The sequence below is a fragment of the Psittacula echo genome (genome assembly GCF_963264785.1).
Source record: "Psittacula echo genome assembly, chromosome: 8".
Classification (NCBI taxonomy): domain Eukaryota; kingdom Metazoa; phylum Chordata; class Aves; order Psittaciformes; family Psittacidae; genus Psittacula; species Psittacula echo.
This window is the reverse complement of record NC_137744.1, coordinates 12708584-12723403: the sequence shown is the minus strand read 5'-3', so window position 1 is coordinate 12723403 and position 14820 is coordinate 12708584. Positions and strand designations below refer to the sequence as shown.

At 41.1% G+C, this 14820-nt stretch overlaps 1 protein-coding gene across 1 annotated transcript in view; it reads right to left on the bottom strand.

Moving 5' to 3' along the window:
* Window positions 1-14820, bottom strand: part of AFF2 (ALF transcription elongation factor 2) — a gene marked incomplete at both ends in the record, with an annotated part of 338204 nt that overhangs the window by 142015 nt on the left and 181369 nt on the right. The window contains one exon of the mRNA XM_080624489.1: window positions 14215-14253. Within this exon, the coding sequence (XP_080480615.1) occupies window positions 14215-14253 (39 nt within the window). The remainder of the gene's footprint in view (window positions 1-14214; window positions 14254-14820) is intronic.

Below are 14820 nucleotides of genomic sequence, written 5' to 3'. Positions count from 1 at the left end.
CAAAAGCTGGGTTTTTTTGCCTTCAAAATCAAGACTCTGCCAGATCTCTTTTATTCTGCTTACCACATGAGCACTATTGCAGCATGGGTCTTCCTGAGTGGGTGTGCCACTTCTTTTTCATGTTGAGTGTTTCCCTCTTACATAGTCTCATTAGCACCTCAACTGTAATGCATTAAAACAGTAGTCTGAAGCTAAGTCATAGTGAAAGCTAGAAAAGCTCAAACCTGCCCTTACAGAACTGTCTTCTTCCACCATTTCATTTTCTTCATCTCTGTGATGCTCTCCCTAAGTGTCCCAGTTGAAAACTTGCTTCTCTCTGGAGAAGAATGCATTCCCCCTACAGAGTATGATTATCATCTCAGTGCCTACATCAGAGACTATGACTGCTTTGAGGGCAAAGACTGTCTCATTTTTTGTCTTATGCAATGCCTAGGGCAGTGGTGGAACTTCTGAATATTGGCTGGAAATTTGGAACAGTGAATATTGGCTGGAAAATCCTGAGTTGACAACACAGTCAGCTTGATCAGCGTTTAGCAGGCCCTGGATGGACAGAACACTTCAAACTGAAGCCTGATCATTGGATCCTCTCATTTGGCACCCTGCTTATTTGGGGTTTTTTAAGGCTAAAAGCTTAGTATGTTTGCCAAAAAAAATACTACGGGCTCTGGCCTGTAACAAGGAGGTAGAGTCCTTGTTGCCTCTCACTCAGCCTTTTAACTCTCTTCTCTTACAGAAAGACTTAAGCAGCCACCTGAAACCCTACCATGTGACCTGGCATTTATTGTAGTAACTTTAGCCTTTGGGGGAAAAAAAACCCAAACCAAACCCCAAACATTTCATTCTGGATTTCCTTTCCCTCACTTGTGTCTTGAAGCAGGTCTGTTCCTGCATCTGTGTATCCTGTAAACCATGCCAACACTCCCCTTTGATCCACTCCTGCTAAACTAACAGGTGTAGAAAAAATGGATGTATATTATAGAAGATGTTTTGATACAACATGTACTTTTTTGGCATGTCAGCCTTACCCAAATAAGCCAGCTTAAAGAGTAAAGACAACCGAAGCCAAAACATGCTGAGGTCTTTTCTGATCTTCCTTAAGCTATGGAGGCTTTGGAGTATTTCTGGTAGTCAGATTCCCACTGTCACATGCATGTATTTGAGTCCTCATTTCCCAGCTTGTTTTTTCATAGAAAGCTAGTAAGTATGAGGTTGGAAACATTAAATACTCAGAACTGCCACGAAGACATACGACAGCTGAGGTTGCTTGGTCCCACACAGAGACCAAGTCTGAAATCAGCATGTTCTGACTATACACCAGATTAATATATCCTCCTCCCATGCCTGCTTTTTTTAAAGCCTTCTGACAGCAAACTACATAGAAACAAACTAATTCCTAAAAGCTGGGCTGAAAAAGGGCAAAGTCCATAACCTTCCTGTCTCCAAACACTGTAATACTTTTTTTCCCACAGGAAAACCAGCAAGGAGCACACAAAAGCCACAGGGCTAAAATGCAGCAAGTTCGGTGCTCCAGCATTTAAAAATCATGTATCTACATTACTAGACGATGACATGTATCATCTTTGTTGCTTCTAGATGGTCAAACAGGAATAGCAAACTGTCCATTAGTAATAGTTTATCAGGGGTCATGTGAGCAATCAGGAACAAACCTGGAGCAAGCCCAAGAAAAGACCACCCAGTAGACCCATGGTTGCTGGTAAGCTCTAAGCAGTTAGTGCTATTTGCAACTCCAGCTGGTGTCAAACACTGACAATTACCAGTTATCATACAAAGATCAACTGGAATAAACCTGCCAAAGAATCCTTTTTTTTTTTTTTTTTTCCCAGTAAGAAGTGCAATCTGTTATTGTGTTACAAGTAATTACCAACAGCAGTTGTTGATCTCACTTTGCTGGAGAGATGCAAAGGCTAGATACAGTAACATGGCATTCTTTTTGACGGGTTACTTGTTTTGTAAGTAAAAGATGCTATAAAATGACAATGCTGCCACAAAGGAGACAGAATGATACATTTAGTCAAATACCCAGTCTAAGTCTTTTCAATGCATACAAGTAGTTCCTGCATCCTTTCAAACACGATAGCTTTCTTGTAGTTTACATTGACCATATTAAGAAAAATGGTAATGAGGAGATCATGACAACTTCTTTTAGAAAAGACCTTTCCAACCATTACCACAGGAGCGCTAAGTCCACTACTAAACCATGTCACCAACAGCCTCATCTACACTTCCAGGGATGGTTATTCCACCACTGCCCTGGGTAGCCTGTTCCAATACCTGATCACTCTCTCTCCAAAGAAATTGTTCCTAATATCCACTCTAAACCTCCCCTGGCACAGCTTGAGGCTGTTACCTTTTTTTTTTTTGTTAACTTACAAACCAGATTTGTATTGATGCAGTCAATGCACATGAGTGACCTAAGCAGGGAGAAGGGTCAGGGGTGAAGCAGCAAGAATTCAAACAACCCAAGAGTCTCGTTTCTTAGTCTTCTGTGGGTCTTTGACAGCGTTAAAATGTTCATGCTGTTTGATAACACTCTCTCCTCTCTATTAAGGCAGAAACTAGCTTTTCAGACGAAGCCAGAGGAAGAAGCACTGACACATTCAGGGCGCATTCTTGGGGGCGGTGGTCGATGAGAAACTTAACATGAGCCAGCATTGTGCGCTTGCAGCCCAGAAAGCCAACCGTATCCTGGGCTGCATCAAAAGGAGCGTGACCAGCAGGTTGAAGGAGGTGATCCTGCCCCTGAATCTGCTCTTGTGAGACCCCACTTGGAGTATTGTGTACAGTTCTGGTGTCCTCAACATAAAAAGAGCATGGAACTGTTGGAACAAGTCCAGAGGAGGGCCATGAGGATGATCAGGGGACTGGAGCACCTCCGGTATGAAGACAGGCTGAGAAAGTTGGGCCTGTTAAGCCTGGAGAAGAGAAGGCTGCGTGGAGACTGGAAGCAGTATCTGAAGGCAGCCTATAAGGATGCTTGGGAGGGACTATTCGTTAGGGACTATAGTGACAGGACAAGGGGTAACAGGTTCGAACTTAAACAGAGGAAGTTTAGATTGGATATAAGGAAGAAATTCTTTACTGAGAGGGTGGTGAGGCACTGGAATGGGTTGCCCAGGGAGGTTGTGAATGCTCCATCCCTGGCAGTGTTCAAGGCCAGGCTGGACAGAGCCTTAGGTGACATAGTTTAGTGTGGGGTGTCCCTGCCCATGGCAGGGGGGTTGGAACTAGACGACCTTAAGGTCCTTTCCAACCCTAACTATTCTATGATCTTTTATATGATCCCATGGGAGGCTTCTGCTAAGGATGGGGAATGGCTGGAGAAGGCACAGGAATGATGATGTGATATCCTCATGGCTTGCTGAGCATGTCCTAGCAATGGTGGCTCAACCAGTTTCACTTCTGGGGTTCTTCTGGCACTGAAAGCAATGACTTTTAAAAGCAACAGCTGACAAGGAAAAAGTGGTGATAACTACTTTCATGGAAAGAAGCCTTCAGTGAATGCCTCCCTATTGAACCCGCACTCTTTGTTTTTGTCGGAACTCAGGAACTGCAAGAGGCTGCTCTTCTGTGATCACCAATTTTCATTTGATTGGTACAACACTCCTTTTTCAGATAAACTGGCAGCTCAGACCTCTTATTGAAAAGATTATGGGATCAATAGGTTAGAAATTATAAAACACTGAAATAAGTGAAAAGGGATTAATTGGCTTGATTAAAAAAACCCAAACAACATTACTACTGGGAACGTTCTCCTACAAATCAAATACCAGGGTTTTTTCTGAGTCTCAGAATATTTTTAAAGGTTACTGTACCTTGGGATACACAAACAACATAATCTTTAGGAGGGTATACTCATGACAAAGAAATTAAAGCACTACAAAGCCCAAAGGGGCTTTTAATGCCTAGTGTTTGCACAGCAAAATCCATCAGAATATCTCAAAGCATTCCTTACAAGATATCAGCACCTGCCATTTTCCAGTTTGGCTCCAGAGGTGGAATTTGGTCCATGACTTAAACCATCTGCTCAATCAGCAGCATATACAGGGAACATTACACTGGCCTCCCCCTTTTTTTTCCAACCCATGCAAGCCTCTTAAGTTCATGTGTGTCCATGTTCCTGTTTCGCCCTACAAAGTACCAGTAGGTATTATTACCACCTCCCTCCAAACAGTATTTGCTTAGACGTTGCATGGAGATTTTGGAATAGAAATACTTGCTAAGAGCTGTAAACTGTTGAGAACAGGGTTTCCAGTGACACCCACAGCAGAGCCCTCGCCCTCGGAGGAGCCCTGGGAAGCAATACAGAAACACTTGCAGCAGGGAGAATAAACACTGTATGCAGAATGTTGAACAAACATAAATCTGGGCACTTAGGTCTGAACTTCAGATTCATGTCTTTTATCTCTTTCCTCTGAACAATGGTCAACAAACACTTCAACACCTTGAACTAATAAAACCATTTTCCTTTCTAATGCTACAGCCTGACATTTTCTTCAGTTGAATTCTGCAAGGCTGTGTGCTCATATGACTGCTTTTAAATCATACAGAAATGTGAGAAATTCCTTGGGAAGAAAAAAAAAAAGGGCAGAAAAAAGGCAAAAAAGTCCAAAAAGCATTCTGGTCAGATTTTCTAGCTATCCAAAGGATTGTTACACAGCTGACATAAATCAATGTGTTAGGAGCCACAGGCTAATTAAACAAATGTGACAGCTTTACTGTGACAATTTGAAAATGCTCAAAGTGCCTCCCATCCACAGTGTGCATTCTTCTCAAATATGTATCAAACCCCATGGATTGTATTACAAAATTAAAAGGAACTTACACATTCAAGAAAAAACACAATTATAAGCACAATTTGGAATATATGGCTAAAATAGATTGGAAGTTCATAAGGTTTCTCAGACCATTAAGTTCAATGACACACTTTCTTTAAAGAAATGTTAAAAATTTTCTATAGCAATAGATAAACCACAGTATGTAGTATAATTTTAAATATCTGATTTGAGCCCTGCTTTTGCACAATTATAACACCAATAATTCCAGCTGAAAACCTCAATGTATTTTGCTTGCAACTAATGGCAGTGTGGGCAAGGTTCTATTTTGCCACTTCATGGAAGGAGACCCTGTGGAGCAAAGGGGTATCTCAAAGTGATACAGGAAGATTAAAGGTAGGATGTTTTATCTGAGTCTGTGTATTCAAACATTTACCAAGAGGATGTTCAAAGAGCTGGGAAGATGGACCCTATCATTCTTTTACTGGCAGGTGTAAAGTGGTGTGTTCTGAAGACTCTTGACAGCTGAAACAACCTCCACAGTTAAGAAGGAAGACACCTTCAGAAACAGCTCCACTGACTGTGCTGACAGTCTTAAAGCCCACAGATCAATGGCAAGAAAGTAAAGACAGAAATCGCTCCCCTCAAAAAGGCAGCTTCCAGAACTATTCTCCCTACAGAATGTGGAATAACTTGAACTTAAGACAGACGATGACTGCGAGACTGCCTTCCCGTGCCAGGCAGCTTCCCCAAACCCCATGGAGGCTGGCAAGGCTGACAAAGTGTCACCACATGACTCCTCCAAAGAAAAAGTCCACCTGCTTGTCCAGGGGGTCTCTCAGGAAAAAATACTTCTTGGCCTGTAATTCAGCTGGTAGCTGGTGTCTGTATTCTTGCATTAAGAAGAAGAGATTAGGAGTGACTTGGGTTAAATTTAGACTGCAGTACATGTAGAAAACGGCAATAAATATTCCTGATATCTGCTGAAACAGAACACTACCCCCATCTCCTCCGAGAGCAACAATGAGATTCAAACTTCTAACTTCAGTTTTACTCAAGATGTCATCTTTGTCCTGCCTTATTTTCCTTCTAAGAGCACAAAAGCAGTGAAGCATCAACGGCTGCATCATGGTGAGCATATTTAAATCAGTGAAACCGAGCATGCCTCAAGTATCTGGCCCGTTTTTGGTAATTATTTTTTTTTTAATTTCTCTAGTTCTTTCCTTACATATGTTTTCCAGCCATCAGCCAGTTTTTTCAGGTTTGGATTGTCATGGCCAGCTGAAACTTCAGAAGAGAATTTCAAAGAGGAGAGCTCTTGAAACTCTTTCTGAAGATTCATTCAGTTATATCCTCCAGCCCCATCCTTCCCCTGGCCACTGCAAGTCTGTTTTTTCCTAGCTCTGTTTCTCTTGACTAACCACACATGGCCAATCTACCCTTCATGGGCCCCACCAGCTTCTTCAGCAGTGCTGACATACAAGGAGGCTTCCCACCAGGACTTACAACCCACAAAACTTACCCTCAGGGCTGCAAAAATGGAACCCTTCCCTTTTGTGTGATAAAGAGCCACAGAAGATGCTATAGGCTTTGTCATTTCAAACCAGAATTGTTCCTAAAGCATACATTCATTTCAGAAAGCCTAACTCGATTTTAATATGTTTTCAATGTCTTCATTCTGTGCCTAAAGCAATTTGTTATGTAGAGTACACATTATTAATCTACTTAAATGAAAGGTAACATTGCTAGCAGTTTAAACACTCAATGCCCATATTTAACAATGTTTCATTCTGACAGGACAAGATGAAATAACAGAAATGATTAATCTGAGACCAAAGCAATATTCTACTACCTATATTTCAAAATAGGGCTAGATTTTATTTTTAATACTTTAGCAGTAAGATGTGCAGGTGGAGTACAGGAGCTTCAGATGGCTTTTCTGCTTGACCACACTGCACACTGTGCCAGTAGTTGCTGTTACTGGTCATTTTGGAATCAGCAGGAGTACTCCAAGACAGGCACACTACAGGCTCTGCAGTTCTTATCCATGTTTTTATACAACATGAATCTGTGCAGTATCCTTAAGGGAGGATACCTGGTACAGCTACAGCCTAACACTGTAAGTGTAGAAGTGTTCAAAATTTCCCATCCAGTTCAGCACCTGCAGCCTTGTTTGTTCATGGGAGCATACAAAAGGTCAAAGTGGATGTGACATCCCAGATTCCTTGGGTCTGTTTTCTCTTGCACTTTCACTCAAAGATAAGGGAGCTACTCTTTATTTACAATGATGAAAAGGGACAGGAAGTCAGGTCCCATGAGTCTGCAAATCTGGAGTAGGAATCTCAGTTTTATGATACTGTCCACTCAAGGCCCCATGAGCTCATTTTCCCACATTTTTTTGTCTCTTTCACTTCAGTTATTTCTGGAACTACAAAACTTATAAGTTTTTTAAAAAGTAGTATATAAACTGACCCAAACTTTAAAGTGCACCTGATCTTCCACAAAAGTTGCTAAACTACTATCTCTTCCTCCACAGCAGTGACTTTGCTGGAATCACTTTCTTCTTTGAAGTGCCTTTTTAAAAAAATATTTTGTATATTCTCATGAAATATAATTATTTTTATCATAACAGAGTACCAAATCAGAGTGAGGATGCTGTAACATGTTGCAATGCATAGTGGATCATCTGAGGTGACTGTCAATGAGGAAGAGAAAATACGGGTGGCTGTTTTGGTTCAAAAGAGATGCTGAAGCATTTGGAAAACAGACAAGAATTAACACTTTTTCCTTTAGTCATTCATTTCTAATGAGAGTGCTTTCATTCTCTTTAGTAGCAGCAAAATGTGTCTGAACTCATGTGATGTCAGTTCACTTTACAATAATTTTAGTAGGGATGGTAAATCTGGCAGTGATAGATGATACGATACTACTGAAATCAGCAATATTTCCATTTGGTAGTACAAAAATGTATGTTGAAATATTATGGTTAAGGAGATAAGAAACAGAACTGAATAGTGAGTTTGAAATAGGTACATTGCATCTCTCTTTTCCTGAATACCTTTTGTAATCTTTTTTTATTGTTACAGTGTAGACAGGCTGCAATAGACCCACATCATGATCAGATTTCACATTTCAAAGTTCTTTGCTAAATAATTTCTTTAATACTGCTACAAAAATAAAATCTTTATTTGATAAATTCCTGCAGGCTGGAATCAGATCTTGCTTGTCTGTCCTGACAAAGGTCTAATCTTTTGCTCCTTACATCTTGACGAGGTATTTATCCCTATAACAGGCAGGTGCAAAACACCTTTTGACTACAGGAAACATTGCACACCCACGTGCATCTGTCAGATCAGACAGTCAACCTTTCCTCCCTGTCACCTCTCCAACAGCATGTGGTATCTTTGCGTTGATCTGGCAGCATAAAACAGATTTATAGTATATATCTACATCACAAGTGAACTACTCTTATACCTAACTTGGGCCATGCCAGCACTGCAACAGTGGCCTACAGAATAAGCCACATAAGCTGTGTCCTCAAGCACTGACTTATGCCAACTTCCTACTCAACTAGTCTAAAATTAATGCTGAGTTTTCTACATTATGTACCTTCAATTTAAAATAGTCAGCTTTGGGGTAACACTCCTGAGGTGCCTTTCTCATGCACAGCACAATAATGTTGCCATGGTAAAGATAAATGGCCAAAAACTTGAATAATCCTGTTCTGCTGTGTTCAGGTGTAGCTCACATTGGCCAAAGCAAACCTCTGGGTTAAGGGTCTACTCTACACTGGGAAGACCTAAGGTTGCACTCTCCAGCTCCAATCAAGACTACACTGTGCTGTACCCAAATGACTCCAATCATTAATTTCTCTGTGCCCGTGTGTATATGGCTGGACAGTTCACAAAATGCTGGGAAAAGGCTTCTTTTGACCTTCCTGAAACTGTTGCTGAATGCTTGTGATGTTTCTGAGACAAGAACTGAGCTGATCACCTCCCAAACCAGAAATGAGCTGTCCCAAAAACTACTCAGCATTTCCTTTTTCTGGGGCAAGTCTACATCTAGAGAGTCATCAGAGCAAAGGACTAGTTGCTGCTTTTATGTACACCTAAAGTAACGCAGGGGTAACTCCTTTTTATTGAATAACAGCAGCGGCAATGTAAGTGGAGCTGCTGCCAATTTATACCAGTGTAGGAGGAAGAAGAATTCAATGAACTCAAATGAGATCTGATGTCAGTGGAATTACCCCTTGATTTATTTTGATGTGAGAGCAGAAACTGGTTCTGCCTCCATTGAGAAAATGCTGATAAAAAGCTGAAAATTCAATGGCTTAGAAATTGCTGATATTAATTGGTTTCATTCATCCAAATCTTCATGTACATAAGCAAAGTCTAAAGGAAATAAAACAACCCAAAACTACAGTTGTAACACTTTGCCTTTTTCAAAACAGGCTATTGCCTATTCCTTACATGCTTCCAAAGGCTGCACACCAGGCGAGGGACAAAGGCCGCAGATACACACTTACACGTGGGTTAACTTTTCAGTCCATTTTTTCATTTCAGTAGAAAAAATAAATCACCTTATCCTGGAGAAAGAAGCAGCTTGACAGAAAACATACGGTGCTGGGCTATTTTTATAGCACACCTAAGATGTATAGGGATTCATTTATTTACTCAGCTATTTAAAAGTGGCTACTCTTACTCATTCTCTGGACAGCTAAATGCCAGGTTGCTAAGTTACTGTTACTTGACATCATCTCCTCCCCAACGTGTTCCCACAGTTGACAGGTTCACATGATTTACTAGGCCAGTCAGCTCGTTATTCACTTGTCCAATGACGTCTAGATGATCATTTGAAATTCACATCATGTCCTCCTCAGAAGCCCCCAGATTCCACATGAAAATACTTAAACTGCCCATCAGCTACTAAATACATTTGTAACTACACTGGACAGAGTACCTGTGTTTTTTAAATTACAATTATTATAATTGGGTTTAGCATCATTCTTCAACGTTGGTTTGTATTTTAAAAGAGAAAATTACTGAGAGGCAAATAACAGCCTGTATCTGTTATAGTCTAATTTTGCTCTGTGAACAGCTCACCTCAGCTATGGATGACACACATTAAATCTGTTAGTGCTTTCAACTGGCATAAGGAAGGTAGTACTACACATAATTTGCCCAGTCAAGGGCATCTTCACTTGCTGATCAATTTACATATTCTCCAATGTCATATTAGCTAGTCATCAGAAGAATACAAGTCTATACAAATTACAGACTTCGCTCATTTAACTCTAGTCATTTTATACTAATCACAATCTGAATTATATTTAGGATTTGTTTTGCTTCCAGACTAGAAAGCTTTTAATTAATCTCACAGCTGTCCACATAACATCAGAAGTCCATCTAGCTACTTGATGGCTTACTACAGTGAATATACATCTACAAGAATTATTTTGTTCCTTTAAGCAGGGACAGATTTTTAGACAGCAGTGCCTGCCCAGACGGTTAGCAACACAGACATGAAAGCTTTATGTGTACAGACCAGAGCCTCACTGCTGTGAGATTACATCTAATCGATTGCCTAACACCTAGCCCAAAGTTTCAATTTACACTGCAAGTCCTCAAGAATGTGTAGTTAAATAAGATTTCCTTTCTTTCCCGTGTAATGTTGCATGCTTATCACCTCTCTGCCCAGAAGTAAACCAATGCGAAGGGAGGTCCCTCCTGTGCTCATTCTAGGTAGAAACAGGATGTTTGCTGGTTTGCACCAACACACAGCCCTATACTGGGACCAGCAGAACATGTCACATAACATGCCATGACAGCAGGGAATGCTGATGGAGCACTGGTACAAGTGGCACAAGTAACAGCATCAGAACACCAGTTTAAAATGTCATTTCTACTGCCCCATTCACACTTTGTATCACAACTTTTCAACAAACTCATTTTTCAATGGCTGCACATAGCAAGCGACAACTTAATTTAAGTCCATATTAATATAATGTGAATTACACACTCATACACTGTTAAGTGCCTGTCTTCCACGTTACCCACACTTTCAAAACCACTATGGCAGCTTAAAAAATAAGCCACATTTTAGAACAGAAAAAAGTGTACCAACCACCTATGTATTCACCTTCATGTTTTAATTTGCTATTAGCAACCTTTATGAAATGCAAATCTCCTGTACTACCTTTACAGCTTGGCCTTAGTTATTCAAGAGAGATTATTTTATTATTATTAATAACCTTTACAGCCATCCTGGTTAGGAAAGCAAAATCAACAAGAGACCGGTCTGCCATTAACCTTTGGGTACAGTATCAGAACAGCCCTTAAAGCATTTACACAAGATGACGTAAGTGGCTGACTGCTTCAGGAAATCTGAAGGACTATGAAATTTTGTCTCTGAAGACTCAGGGGTTTGAATGGACTCAAGACCCTTCCCCTCTCTCTGATGGAAATTTTTGACCATAAACTCAATTAAAACTTTTTTTTTCCTAAAGAAAAAAAAAAAAAAAAAAGAAAAAAAAGAAAAAAGGAGATTAGGAATTGCAAACCTCTGCAATTACAAAACCCATTAATCAAGTTCAGCTTGAAAAAAGAGCTCTGTAAAATCAGAGGTCACAGATCTTAACAGGGTACCTCTTCCTTGTAAAGTCTATGAAAAAACCTTAGAAGAACTACTGTGTCTTTCAGAGGGGTGAAACTGAATTAAGTCACTTAATCCTCTGACTGAAAAAGAGACAAAAAAGCAAACTTCAAGGCATGAAATGATCTCTCCCAAGGGAGAGGGAAACAGGGCTGTGGCAAGGCAGGCAGCAGCACCTTTCCTCCTGCACTTTGGGGTGCACAGTTCAGAAGTGGACGTGGCCCACAGCAGAAATTGCCAGTAGTTGTCAATGGTTTGGTTGGTCAAAATGCACATTATTACAGCCCATCTGTCTACCTTCAGGACCCATCTTGTAATCCCTCTTGTTTACCTCTGCAACATCCCTGACAGGATGGAAATGTTAATAGCCTAGTTTTCACATGGGGAAATTGCCATCAGGGAGCAGAGGGCCACACTCCCAAAGGCTCTTCAGGGTCTACATAAATGGTCCCAAAAGGCCAGAAAGGATCTGTTAGAGCTAGGAACTTGATCCACATTCTCAAAGCACAAATCGCTGCTGAAACCAAGGTCATCCTTTCATCCAGAGCATACAACCTGAATCTCCTGATACAGGGCTTCCATGGGGAGCCTGAAGACTGGATTTTGACCGCTGCTGGGCATCACATTCTTTTATTTTCTCTCCGTTGCCTATCAAGTAGAATATGATATTCTGCATGCAGACGAAACACATTTTCCACTAGCTCATTCTGCATTATAAATTTGATAAGAACAAAGTCACTAACAAAACTGAGGTACTTCTACTTCCACGTGTGCTTCAGCCACCATACAAAGTTGAAAGCCTAATTTAGCTGCCACTGAAGGCAACCAGTTGGGACTGGGACTTGCTGGGCCTTTGATGGGCAGCCTCAGAAGCGGTTCTGTGATCTGCTGCTTTCACACCTAGCTGTGCACTTGGTGAGGTCCCACAATCACTGCTCTGTGCCAACCCTGTATCTGACACAGGTGGTCTCATGCGCTCAATATAGCTTCTGGCTACGCCTGTGGCTGACAGGCTTGCTCCATGTCTGGATGGCAAGGCTGGGCACTGATTGTGCCTCCAGGCATCTGCACCCAGCCATCAAGAAAGATCTGCTGGTTTATACCCCTCTTCCAGGTGCCCATTACATGCTCTTGTGAGACAGATCACCAGAGACATGGAAACGTGCTACATCCTTGCTCTGTCCACCCCAAGTTTAATAGCCTACTGGGACCAGCTGCAGGGACTCTGCAGCTCATCCCCATCCTCTGCTGTCATCATCAGCAGAATCCTGCACTGATTACAGCAGGTTTCAGAAGGAAGCCTAGGACATTCTGACTGTTGGCTTAAACTGCAGCCATGGGGTAGGAAATAGTCTCACCTCCTTTTGATTAGAAAAAGGACATTTCTGCTTCCTATGATTTATATGCACTGGTCCCACACTAAAACTGGCACCTGGGTGATTGATTCCTGAAATTCACTACATCACTTTTCCTTTTGATGCTGTTTACTGAAGACAACTGCTTCCCCGAGCTAACAAGTCATTCATTACTACTATAGTAACAAACTTAATTGAAATATATAAACAGGGGAAGAAGACATTTAAAATGTACTAAGTATTTTGAATAGCCTTGCAACATTTTCTTTGCTTTTGCTCCCTTAGTGTTCTATAGGTACTAAATCTCTGTTCACTTTGAGGGTTGAAACTAGATTTTATTTATTAGCATGCATTCATTGCTTCTGGGTGCACATGCAGATGTATACTCCTCTGTTACTGCAGGCCTGCATGTGCATGCTTGCCTGCTGGTTCAACATACTTCTGCAGCAACACTGGCAACCTATAAGGACATCAACAGCATCCCGAGATAACATGTGTTCACATAACAGGAGCAAGTTTCCCAAACTACTTAAGTGTGGATTGCAATGGATGCTGAGAAGCCCATTTTATTTTACAAGTAAGAACAAGTCCATGCATTTGCAAGCAAGTTGACACAATTGTTACACATGATTTCAGGTCTGCACTAGTTGCTCCTACTGGTAAGAACATGATCAGCACAAATTCCCACTGAAATTTTATACCCTCTACACTGAACCCCAGGAAACTGACTGTCAACCTAAGGAAGTAGCTCTGACAGATGAGAGACTCAACCCACAAGGACAAAAACCTAAACTCCAGATAGAGACTGCTGGGTTGCAAACCTGACCCCAGACAAATCTCACTGCCAACAGGGGATGTCAAAATTGGGGTGTCTGAGGAAAAGCCTATTTTAAAGTAATGCAGATTTACATGTACACAATTTGTGCACAGTCCCCTTTATTATATGATCTTGTTACAATTAAGCCATGCTCAGTTTGGAATGGTTTTAATTTTCTGTATTAAACCACTGACCAGAGCTCCTAGAAAAAGAAATAACTGAGTGTTTAACAAAACCATGAATGATGAGCAACTGTAGCTCGGGTGAAGAAGGAAGAAGACTGTAGGTCAGTCTACAAGTGAGAGAATTAAGGTAACTCCACCTTCAGGGCAGGAGAGAAATATGTCCTGGAGAGACTCACAAAGATTAAGAGCTTAAAAAACTCAGGAACGTGTGTAAATCCTGACTGCGACAAGCTGACAGATGCAGGGTATGAGATGAACTAACCCTACTCACTAAGGAGCACCCTGGGCCTACCACTTGCCTGTGTGTTTTTAATACAGACCCACTAAAATGTTATTATTTACCTACAGTGTTAAAGACAGCAATATAACTCTTCTCTCTGAAAGATGAAATAAAAGCAAAGTGTATTACTCACTCGTAATATGTCTTCCACACAGCTGGAGTCATTGGGAACCTAGGTGTAAAGAAAGAAAGAAAGAAATGTTTAGTCAGGTGCTGGATGCAAAGTTCAGTGACTACAACCACAGAGGTAAACAGGCAACAAGCCTCTGTCTGAAGACTGCTGTATCCATGCTTGCTGCCTACCAGATTTTCCAGTTCAGATAACATAAATCATCAGCAGGACCGATTTTGTCAAAAGTTGGGTTTTTTCTTCTGCACTGCTTTGTGCTACTAAGAACACTTCTGAAGCAATAAAGTACCCTGATCTCCTCACAGCTGAGGACTGGCACTGGAATTGCCTGAAACTTCTGTATTGAAGAAGATCCCGCTGCTACTCCTATCAGCAGCCTTCAAAGAGAAGGCGAGGTTTGGTTTAACTTGCTGCATGCTGCATTGAAGGACAGAGGTGATAACAGTTAGGAGAAAGCTGTTATCATCAACTATCTTATCCTACAGCTTAATAGGCTAACAGCCAAGGCAGCTCTTAAAACTTAAATACATACTGTAGTAAAATACTGGTTGGACTGTAAGGGTGGCTGCTGATTTTGTTGTCTCTCACTTCATCAGCCTGTAGCAGGTT